Consider the following 12362-nt stretch of genomic DNA (forward strand, 5'->3'; position numbering starts at 1 on the left):
TATTTTCAATTTATTTCACTCTATTAGAAAAAAAAAGGAAACTCCTGGGGATGGAACAAGATAGCAAGGAAAATCTCCTAGGTTGGAAGACACTCTGTATCTCTAAAAACATAAAAATAGAGATATGGAAGCTCCCAGTAAACATGTGTACCCCCATTCATCTCTCTCTACCTTGGGACCCTTTATTACCCATCTATCTTCTATCTATTACCCATCCTCTATTACCCATCTATCAAGGTTGCTTGATACATATTTGCTGTGCAACAGAATGGGGCTTTCACAATGTCACATGAAGAACAGACACAGAAAGTGGCAGTTCTTAACCTGCATGAACAATCCTAAGGGCCAAGGAGAGAGTGGAGGGAAAGAAACACAATGAACCGTGTGTTTCTGAAAGGTACCATTTAGCAGGGCCAGAAATTGTTCTGTGTGACTCCAGATGTATGATCTGATATCACTAAAAAAGGAAAGTAAAGGAAAAAACTGAAATGCCCAGAAAAATTTCCTGCAGATGTGGTAGAATGGATGAACCTACAGATGATGAGGATTCTGCACCTCTCCTCCACATCTCAGTTGCTTAAATATCTCATTTTCCCTATAACCCTCTATGCCAACACACATATCCCACACATTTTCCATTGCCCAAGAAAAAACAAGTATAGACTATCCTCTGGGCTGTGGCTTGGACATCCCTGGGGAATAGCAACTCGCTAAGGTATCCAGCAAGTGGTATAAAGGTAAGTATCTTAGTTGCAGTTTTTCTGGGCTCCTTCAGGATGTGAAGAGGTAGAGAAGGCTATGACAAGCAAGGTAAGTACCTTGGGCCAAAATACAATCCCTTCTATACTACTTAGAAGGATGGAGGTCTGGTTAGTGAGTCTGAGATTCCCCTCTCTTCAGCTGCTGCCAGGAGTAGGAGCCAATGGTAAGGAGATGAGCATATGTCAGAAGCAGCAAGAAAAGTAAGGAGGCCTGGACTTCCAGAGACAGCAGATCTATGCCTCTAGATGAAGCAGAGGAAATGAAGGAGTCTACTTTCCTAAAGCACAGAAATTTACTGATTCAGAGAATTATTCAGAAACCCAGCTCTGTGTCCAAGAAAATTAGTACCCTTTTGTTTCTCTAAGTAGGGCAACAGTATATGTGAAATGTAAATCCATTTCAGTCATTTATTTTCCAGTAATTATGAGGAAGTTAAACTATCCCCTACATTCTGCATTTGTTTGGGGCACATATTAGCTAATGTATGTACATTCCTGGAATGGTTAATAATACAAAGAGCTGAGAAGATGAGAAATAATTAATGAAAAATTATATACAGCATAAACAAATATCTTCCTAATAACAAGTGTCCTATCACCATCTTTCTGTCTGCCCAGGCTGAAGAGGTCACATCTTTCTGGAGACTTCAACTGCTTCCCAAAGATGCTCCCTTCCCAGACCTATGTCAACATCTCCTTCTTCCAGCCACATGCCTTCCTGATGATTGGCATCCCAGGGCATGAGGCTGTTCATGGATGGATCTCTATCCCCTTCTCCTCCATGTACACTGTGGCCCTCACTGGAAACTGCCTGATCCTCTTGGCTGTGAGGAAGACTCCCAGCCTGCACCAGCCCATGTACTACTTCTTGTCCATGCTGGCCCTCACCGACGTGGGCCTCACCCTGTCCACACTGCCCACCACCTTGGCTGTGCTCTGGTTTGGCCACAGGCTCATAGGCTTCAATGCCTGCCTGGTCCAGATGTTCTTCCTCCATTCCTTCTCTGTGGTGGAGTCGTCGGTGCTCCTGGCCATGTCATTTGACCGCTTTGTGGCCATCTCGAATCCTCTTCGCTATGCAACTGTCCTCACCAATAATGTCATCATCAGGATTGGGATGGCCATTGTGGCCCGTGCTGCCCTGTCTCTCTTCCCAGTGCCTTTCCTGCTTAAACGCTTGAACTTCTGCCCTAACAAAATCCTTTTGTCCCACTCGTTCTGTTTTCATCCTGATGTGATGAGAAGAGCCTGTGCTGACATCACCATAAACATCATCTATGGGCTCTATGTGGTATTGTCCACTGGAGGCATAGACTCTCTGCTCATCATCCTATCCTATATTCTTATCCTACACACAATCTTGGGACTGGCATCTCCCAGGGAGCGCATCCGAGCCATCAACACCTGTGTTTCCCATATCCTGGCTGTCTTTGTCTTTTTCATTCCAGGCATTACCATGTCCATGATCCACCGTTTTGGGAGGCACTTGTCCCCCATTGCACATGCCCTTGTTGCCTATGTATACCTGGTGGTACCCCCTGTGCTCAACCCCATCATCTACAGTGTGAAATCCAAGCCCATCAGGGAAGCCATGTTTAGGATGCTAAAGAGAAAGGGCCAAGACTGATCAAACTATGAAATATAATTGGGTCCGGGTACCATAAAGGAAACTTGTTGCTGTACTTTGCAGGAACCTGCTACCCTCATAAAGCATTGAAAATTCCTACTCAGGAAGTGGGAAGACCATCAGGATTATTTATGTTTCAAATTTACATTCATGATTTACTTTTTACTGTAAATAGTGCTGAGGATTAAAGACTGAAAAATATATTAAACATGATCCTTTCTCTCCAGAAACACATTCTTGTATGAGGATAAAGGCAAGTAAATACACACCAGCATACAAGTACAACAATAAAGTCCTGTGCAAGAGGTTACTAGAGGAACTGCAAATTGGTAGCGGCCAGAAATTGCCTGGGAAGATCAGAAAACCTCTACAAAGGAGGGAATGTTTTTTATTTCACCTTGAAAAATGTGCAGGGTTTCTCTAGGCAAAGTAGGAATTCAGTAAGAAAGATAAAAATCCAGGAAAAAAGAGCAATATGAAATAAAAGGCTCCGTGTCTTGAAGAAGTAAATGTGTTCATGGAAAGTTAAGCATGCCTGCACTTCTTTATGTCTCTACCACTTGTTATACCTACACAGGTGTGACTGTGGTGTAGGGGTTGAAGAAGGAGTGGTATGGGATGAAGCCAGAAGATTGTACAATTTGTACAGAATTATACGGAACTGCACATACTAACATAACTTATATGCTAACTGCATATACCATGCTAGGTAGTTTGGTTTGCCAAAAAAACATATAAATCATTTATTAAATATTTTACTATAAAATAAGTTAGGAGTATGTATTGCAGGTTAAAAGTGTATTGACATACAAGTAAAACTAGAGCCAAAAGACTATCAGCTTAAGCTTTTATCTGGTCTCAGGGTCTTCCCAGACACCATTTACTTTGCCTGCAATGTTCTCATCTCCCCGCCTACCTATATCTCATTTCTAGCTACACTTCTTATTAGTCAAGTAGAAGCCTAATTTCTCAGAAAATTTGTCCAATTCTCTTCTCCACATTATTCACTGGACTGTGTTTGTCTCCTATGCAATATATGCACATATGCAATATGCAACAGTCTATCACTCGACTAGACTGTAAACCCCAAGCGTGCCAAAATATACTCAGTTTTAGTGGTGTTTGTGGAGTAATAGCTGCTTAATGATTCTTTTGAATATATAAATGAATTTGAATGGGGAAAAAGAATACATATAAATGATTGCAAAAGTTTGTGAAAAGGCTTCTAGTTGAACTTGGATAGCTGACCTGGAGATGTGAGAGGTGCAAAACAGCTAACTGATTGAACTAAGGCTCCTCAACTAGTGAAGGTTTCCTACTTTTTCACCCTATGGGATCTCCTGGGCCCTTTTCCCAGACTTTATGCCCTTCACACATCAATGAAATACTCTGGCTCCATAAAGAATTTTTGTAGGAAAAAAATTACAATACTAAGATTTTTTAATATATTTCTGCTTGAGTATACCTTCATACAAAGTGAAGCTGAAAGGGGATGTCTGTCTCTCTTCTTAACCACTCCCCATCTTCTCAAAAGTATGAGGTTCAATATCACAATATCTTAGTATATACTGTCTGCACTGGGTTATAGTGGTTAAGAACACAAACTGTAGAGTCAGGAAACAAGCCTTATTCAAATTCTAAGCCTGTCTCTTACACTTACCAGCTATCTAACTTGGGAGGATTTTACCTTTTATGTGTTAACAAATAGTTTGTTTATTCTTTAGTGATCCCTATGTGCCAAGCACTCTGCTAGTTGATCATAATATAAAGGTACCAAAACCAAACTTGATTTTTTTATGGAAGGAATACACATCAATTAAATATCTCTGACTTCTTCAGTCACCAGTTACAGAAATGTCCCTTCTTTTAAAGGCTCTTGTAATTATCTCAACCCATATGAATATAAACTCCCTGTCTTAAGATCAACTGTGCCATATAACACAACACAATCACAGGAGTGGTATTTTACCACATTCAAAGATTTGCGGGACTAGACTAAATATATACCGAAATAAATGTAAATTTACAATGAATTAAGAGCTATCCATTTAGGCTCCTCTTCCCCCAGTAGACTATAAGTTCAATGAAGGAAGAGCCTAACACTTTTGTTCTACACTGCATTCTGAATGCAAAGTTTGCACTCATTTTAATAGTACTTAATGTTAATAGCACTAAAAATGTATTCAGCTACTATATTAGTTTTCCACTGCTGCATTAAAAAATAACAACAAAAATTTTTTATCTTAAAATAACACCCATTTATTACTTCACATTCTGGAGGATGGGCTTGGCTAGATTCTCTAACTGGGGTCTCATAAGGCCAAAATCAAAGTGTCAGCCAACTGGGTTCTTACCTGGAAGCCCTGGAGAAGAATCTGTTTCCAAGTTCATTTGAGCTGTTGGCAGAAGCCAGTTCCTTAAGGTTGTGCAACTGCTGTCTATTGATCTTCCTCAGTTCCTTAAGGCTCCACACTCCTTCTCACATGACCCTCTTCATCACCAAACTAGCAACAATGCATCACATTCTTCTCATGCTTTGAATATCTCTAACTTCTGTCACCAGCTAGCTGCAGAAATGTCTCTTCTAAGGGCTCATGTGGGCTCAAGCACACCTATCTTAAAGTCAGCTGTGCCATATAATAACATAATCATAGAATTGATATTTCACATATACAAAGGTTTTGGGAACTAGAACAGGATATTTTTGTAGTGTTTTAGAATTCTGCTCACCATGGTGACTAAATAAATAGATTAATTAATAGATGAAAGTACACAATAAGCGTATTTCACCTGTTCAAAGGATCAGGAATGGCTTTTCTCAAAAAGTGATAATTATGGTGATGTCCAAATTCTGAATACAAGTTAACTAGGAAAAAGGAGAGTGTTTAGGGGAAGGTATATTAGGCAAAGAAAACTTTGTCTCCAAAGAACTTGTGGAAAGGGAAGCATGGCACAGTAAAGGAATGGAATGAAAAGTAGTGCTACCAGGAAGTCAAAGAGCAAAGAACCTATGGCTTAAGATAAATGTGAAAAACATAAATGAGAACCAATCAGAAATATGGGAAATAATTAGTGTGTTAATCAGGGATGAGGATCATTTTGACATGACCACATTTATTTTAAAAACATCATTTTTTTAATATTTTGTTGTAGAGAACATATTAAATTATCAGTTAGAAGGCTAGCAAAATAGTCAAGATGAGATTTAGTGGAAACTTGGACTAGGGGTGTGGAGATAAAGAGAAGGAGATGGGTTCAAACTTATTATATAAGTAGAAATTATATAACTTGACTTTGGATCAAATATGAAGACTAAGAGAAGAAAAAGGAAAGGCCAAGGATGACTGATAGTTTGGGACACTTCAGGGTAAATGGTGGCATGATTAACTGAAATATGAAACATGAATAAAGAAACTTATTTGGGCAAAGAATATCATGAGTTCAATTATGGACACTCTGAGCCTGAACTCCCTTGAAAGCATCCAAATGACTAGAATACACAGGCCATTAGACTTATAGCCCAGGAACTCTCGACTAGCCAAATGGTCTACACTAGAGATAAAATTTAAGTCATGATATACAGCTGGCAATAAAAGCCATCAGCCCAAGTGTCACTGCATAACAATTAAAGGGCTAATTTCAGGCCCTCATATACCATGTTCTCTCATAAGCCCAAGTAAAATGTATGTGGCAAAGGAAACTGTGAAGTACTGAGAGAGATAAGAGGAAAACCACGGGTGTGATGCCATGGATGGCAAAGGAAGAAAATGTATCAAGAAAGAGGTAGTAGTCAACTGTGTTTAATGTTGTTGAGAAGTCAAGGAAGGTAAGGACTTAAAACCTCAGACACACAGAGCTCCTTGATGATGATAGTGAATGCCTTTGGTAGTCTGATGGAAGACAAAGTTATATTGCAGTAATGAAAGAGTTAGATGAAAGATGCACACATGGAGATAAGTTATAGATAACTTCTCTAAGAGACTGGCTAAGAAAGGAAAGAGATGAAAGAGGAATATAGGATCTAGGCAGGTTTATACTTGTTGTTTTTAATATGGAAGAGACTTGAACATAATGAACGCTGGAAATGATTGAGATGATAAGTTTGAATATCCAAGAGGGAGAAGGAACAATAATGTAAATTTCCTGAGGTGAGAGGACATTGACCAGAAGAAAATTAATAAAAGCCTATATAAGACCCAGTTTGGTGTCATCTTGATTCATAAAGACTTTGTGATAATTATGCTAATGTAAGGAAATACCTCCTCCTTTAAGAAATTCATACCTCCATTGTTTTTTCTGGAAGGATAATCAGCAGTCTTATCGGAGCCCCTCACTTTCCAGGTTTTGTTTCCTTTAGTTTCTAAGCTATTTATTCAACCAATATTTATTTAGTGTTGTATTTGCAAGGCTAGACTACTTTAAAAACAAAAATATGTTCAGTGATGACACGGTCAGTTTTCATTTATACAAATGGTGCAAATATGGGTTGGTGGAGGGTTGCAGGTAAAAGGGTTTGGCTCTACATAGTTTTTTTTAGGAACTCGCTGCTGGTGGTTTACCATATGCAACACGTGGATTCCCAAGTCACATGCAGTGTCAACATGGAAGACTACATAGGAGAGTTTTTAAGCCAGGTCTAGAAGCTGCACACATCACTTCCATTCACATTGAAAGTAATGGCTAGAATTTAATCATACCCAACTTACAGGAGGCTGGGAAATGCCTAGCTGTGTGTCCTGGATGCAGATGAATTAGTGTGGTGAACAGCAGTCAATGTCTGTCATAAGCATCTACTATGCCCCAGGCACATCTACTATGCCCCAGGATGCAATGATGAAGAGGTTCAATGAAACAGTGCCCTCATACACTTACATACAATTCAGCAGCAAATACAGGTATTAAATAAGCATTTCTCAAACATAATGAGTATTACAAGAGAAGAAGAAAGTGTCTTGTGGAAATACCTATCAGGGAACCCAAGGATTCAAAAGGGAAATGAATCACATGTTTCAGAGGTCACATGTTTCAGAGGTTCTTATTTTAATTTCTTGGTTAAGACTGTTTTCACATCATACTGAAGACAAAATCTGTTAACCCTTGGAAATAGTCCCCTCAGAAGCAGAACTGCCTGATTCCTATGCTTCTACAACCCAACTGTCTTCTTGTTTCATATCACACAATACCCCAAATAAAGTACAGTCCTGAAGGATCCCTCACCAGCTACTAGTCACCCTCAAATGGCCAATGTTATCTCTGTCTACCATCCCACACTTCCCATCCTAGCCAGGGACTCCCAAATCTTGCTATCTATCAGAATCACTTATGGACCCTTTTTAAATTTCTATCTTGCTGAGCCCTATGCCAGACCTCCTGAATCAGAATCTACAATAACTATAGGTCAAAGCAAAAATGAAAAGTAAAATTACAAGTTATTTTCAACTGAATGAAAATTAAACATATGGGATTTGTGAGATGCAGGCTGAAGCAGTACTTAGAGGGAAATGCATAGCACTACAGTACCTGTATAAGAAAAAAAGATCCCAGTAACCTCAGCTTCCACCTTAAGAATCTAGAAAAATAAGAGGAAGTTAAATCCAATGTAAGCAGAAGAAAGAAAATAACAGAGAAAATCAACAAAACAGAAAAAAAAAGAAAATCAATGAAACCAAAATATATTTCATTGAGAAAAGTATTAAGATTGGTAAGCCTCTAGCCAAACTGAACAGGAAAGAAAAAAGAGAGAAAACACAAACTGTCAATACCAGGAATGAGAGTGGTGATCTCACTACAGATGCTGCAGATATTAAAAGGATTGTAAGAAAATATACCAATAAATTTCACACCTTAGATAAGATGGAAAACTTCTTGGAAGACCTAAGACATTCTAAGTTAGATAAAGAAAGTGTGATACATCTTTCACTCCTTCTTAAAGTCCTCCTTCCCCTCAGCCACCTTTTCTAAGGATACTTTTTCTGGGTGATTTTTACTAGAAGCAATTTTTACCTTCCAAATGTCACACTCGCTATCTTTGAAAGTGTGGCTTCTCTCTACTGATATATCTATATTTTAATAAGGAACAATAACTCACAAAAACAGCTTAAAAACAAAGGTAGGGAATACATTTCCTGTCAATCATGGTCGTGAAAAAGATGAAAGGGAAGAATAAGAGGAGAAGGAGGAGGAAATGGATTTGGAAGTAATTCAGGGATCTGGACATGTCTGGGAAGAAGACCGTGGAAGAAGAGCAGCTGATTCTCCATCCCCTTGTTCTTTAACTTTCTTAGATTTAAAAGCCCTGTATCCTGTTGGCTCCCTTAGTTGTAGAAAAGGCAGACTACAATCTGATTCTGCATCATCTTCATTCCCTTTGGATCCAGTCTAACATAAAGAAAGCTATGAGATGTCCGGGAATGAACAAGAAGTTTTGAGAATACAATAGTGCCCCCCTACCCATGGCTTCACTTTCCGTGGTTTCAGTTACCCACAATCAACTGTAGTCTGGAAGCAGATGAATCTCCTAACATATCATCAGAAAGTCAGTAGTTGCCTAACACTACATCACAATGCTTACATCAGTCACCTCACTTCATCTCTTCATGTAGGCATTTTATCATCTCACATCATCATAAGAAGAAAGGTGAGTATACAGTACAATAAAATATTTTGAAAAAGAGACACTACATTCATATAACTTTTATTACAGTATAATTGTTCTATTTTATTATTAGTTATGTTGTTCATTTCATATTGTGCCTAACTTATAAATCAAACAATATCATAGGTATGTATATATAGAAAAAAGCATCATACAGTACATATAGTATATATCATCTGCAGTTTCAGGCATCCACTGAGGGTCCTAGAATGTATCTCCTGTGGATAGGAAGTGGGACTACTGTACCTTAAGAGATAAACAACAAACATCAACTCTGAAATCCTAAACCAATGGTATAATACGGCACTTTCCCAAATTCAGGTCTGTCTATCTTAAAGACAGACTCTCCACATGTATGCTCATTGCATCCAAAGGAGTCTTATTTCAATTTAATTAAAGTAATAATATAGTATATTTTATTAACTTGAGCATATATGACTCAGAAGCTCACTCAAACTTTTCTGAACTGTAAATGGTCCAGTTCTAAAGTATGAACCAAGAGGTCTAGGGACACTAAAGAGAAAATGCCTCTTTTGGCCTGACAAATGATAAAAGAGTTTCATTTTATCAAATGTTGCTAAAAAGAAAAAATGGCAAAAGGCAATTCAAAGGAAACAGAGTGAAATAGAGGATTTAAAAGTGCATGAAATCATTGAGAGATAGCAAGTATTATAAAGTAGCTGAAAAATACACTACGTGGAAAAATTAGAGATTTTACACAGAAAAAAATAAGATGGGAACATATATAAAAGTAAAAAAGAATGGCCTACTGTCATTCTAAGAAGTAACTCTGTATGGGAGGCAATAAAAGATCCTCAATGGATTTTAAGTAGGGGAGCAAGATAATCGGAATTGTGTTTGGAAAAATCCCTGCAAACTACATGGGATTTAGGACTCATGCACAAGATGTTTAAGGCAAGGAGACAAATGTGAAAGTATGGCAATCCTCTAAGCAAGAGGTAAGTATCTGGGCCAGAACACTGGTAAGCAGAATGGAGAACACAAGCCACATTTATGAAACATTTCTAAATAAACCTAAAAAAATGACTGACTTATAGACTGAGATTTAGTATTATTCAGACTCCTCCAGGACCGAACAAAGTTCCAAGTGGCTGAGGCAGTAGGGTCAGAGACAGCAATATCTAAACAAAGGAAATGGGGAAGGTAAAAGGATACCTATGTGAAAGGCACATGATGAAGGTCTTTGCCAGAACATACCCTAACTTCCAGCCAAATCTCCTGAAAGAGGCAGCCTATTCCTCTCATTCTAGTCCTTAACTCCAGGCCCTTCCAGGTGACCCAGTGAGTAGTCCTTAAATAAATGACCAGAAATCTGACCTAGAAGTTAAAAGAGTCCTGCTATAGCTTTGTCTCTATCTGGCATTTAATAATTTAGTATTTATTAAGAAATTAGATAAAGGAAGGTGGTGGTGGTGGTGGTGGTGTGTGTTTATACTCACAAAATGGTTAAGTCACTTAAGATTAAAGCCATGAAACTTATCATGAGCATACTATCACGGACTTGGAATCCCTTCTAAAATCTAGGATAATGGCTGTATCTTTAAATTAAAAAAAAATTTAAATGTGTCCGATTTATCTGTTGATTATCCCTGTATCTAATGGGCTTTCAAATACAAAACTGGTAACACACATTCATCATATGTCCATACAGAAGCATGCATACAAACACCTATTAAAAATCTGGAGAAATAAACACAAAAATGCTAACAATGTTTGTCTTTTAATGTGACAACTTTATTGGAGTTTATTATACTTTTCTTTTGTATTTGGGGAATGTCAAAAGTTTATTATACTGCTTTCCTAATAAGAAAGAAAATCTGTCTGTTTCTCTCTCTTTAATTCTCTTTCTCTCAATCCCAATGTCAGGGCTTTACTGGGTAAGAGGCCACTCCTCTGTCCGAAATGACCAAAGCCTGCACTGACTCTAGTTTATGCTCCTAGTTCTGCTGGCCACCACTCACCTGAGCATATCAGATCCCATAGTGCTCACAATTCTCATCTTCTGGATTCCAGTCCAAGAAATCACATGTGCTCTCTCTATACCCTAACAAGCAGTCTGCTAGCTATAGCCAGAAAATTCTGGTTGGTTCTGTGCCAAACTTTCTACTATACTACCTGCTTCTGTTTAGGTCTAACAAGCGTTCCATGGGTAATGGTCTCATTTCTTCCCTGTCTATTCCCGCTGCACTCCTGTAGCGCCCACACCTTCTCCTTCCCATTCTGCTTCCATCTAGAAGTGTTGTGCCTAAGTAGACCTCTAGGACCATATTCATGCTAAATACTAGTATTTATGGCCTCTCCTACAGCCTTGTTCTCCAAGCACTGATGTTGTGGGCTTCACCCACAGGGCCATTCAGAGCCTAGGGGATAGGCCGTATCCACTGATATGCTCTATTTAGTTCCTTTGGAGCCATGCTTGCCTTAACCTTGCTTCCCAGCTAGCCACATGGGCCACTGGCCTTGCCCAGCCTCATGATGCTTCCTGTTCTAGACCCCTGGTCTGTGAGAGACCTGTCATTTCTGTCATGAGCTTCTAGGTCTTCTCAGCTGCATTTCTCCAAAAAGTGTCTCTCCAGGTATCCTTTGAGTGACCCCACTGCTAATCATACTACTTTCCAAACTAGCCACTGTTTGGGAATGTCCCAAACACACTCTGCTGTTACTACCCAGGTATGGTGGCAAATGGACAAGGAACTATTGGAATTAAAGCCATCAGCAACATTAAAAGGAAATTCCTATATGCAATACTAAATGAGTGAGGAAGGAAATTAAATACCTCCCCTAAAAAAAAATGCAAGACTTTTGAAACGTCTAACTCACTACCTCACAGGTTTCTCTAACAGTCCCTCCCCACAATATGGATATCAAAAGACAATTTTTGTGACTTCATATAATTCACTGATCCCCATTAAGTATCAATTTTCCCATTGGTATAATGGTGATACTAATCATATTCCTACCCAGATAAAAACACTGATAAGATAGTGAAGGGAAAGTATCCATGATCTGTAAAAATGCTCAGAACAGAGTGTGTCATCTTTCATTAAGGTAGGTAACTGTAGTATTTTCAAGGTTCTACTCTAATCCTCCTCCTGAGAGCTGGTTCCTAGAATAAAAGAAATTATTTATTCTCTGTGGAGATCATTTTGAAGAAAGAAATCCTGGTACATCTGTTTTCCTGGGATCCAATACAGTTGGGGATTCTGAAGAAGAAATCATAGTGTCAAGCAAGATTACCTGATTATATTGTGCTTTTGTGTTTATTTTACTCTTGCCATGCTTAACTTTTGATCAATGT

General features: G+C 38.6%; 1 protein-coding gene across 1 annotated transcript; it reads left to right on the forward strand.

Moving 5' to 3' along the window:
- The first annotated feature begins 1482 nt into the window (after nt 1–1482).
- LOC132662352 (olfactory receptor 51I2-like) lies at nt 1483–3193 on the forward strand. Its single transcript, XM_060607828.3, has 2 exons — nt 1483–2354; nt 3178–3193. Exons 1-2 carry the CDS (start codon nt 1483–1485, stop codon nt 3191–3193), a joined length of 888 nt encoding a protein of 295 aa, XP_060463811.3.
- Nucleotides 3194–12362: the final 9169 nt, after the last annotated feature.

The sequence above is a fragment of the Panthera onca genome, chromosome D1 (assembly GCF_046562875.1).
Source record: "Panthera onca isolate mPanOnc1 chromosome D1, mPanOnc1 haplotype 2, whole genome shotgun sequence".
In the NCBI taxonomy this organism is placed as follows: domain Eukaryota; kingdom Metazoa; phylum Chordata; class Mammalia; order Carnivora; family Felidae; genus Panthera; species Panthera onca.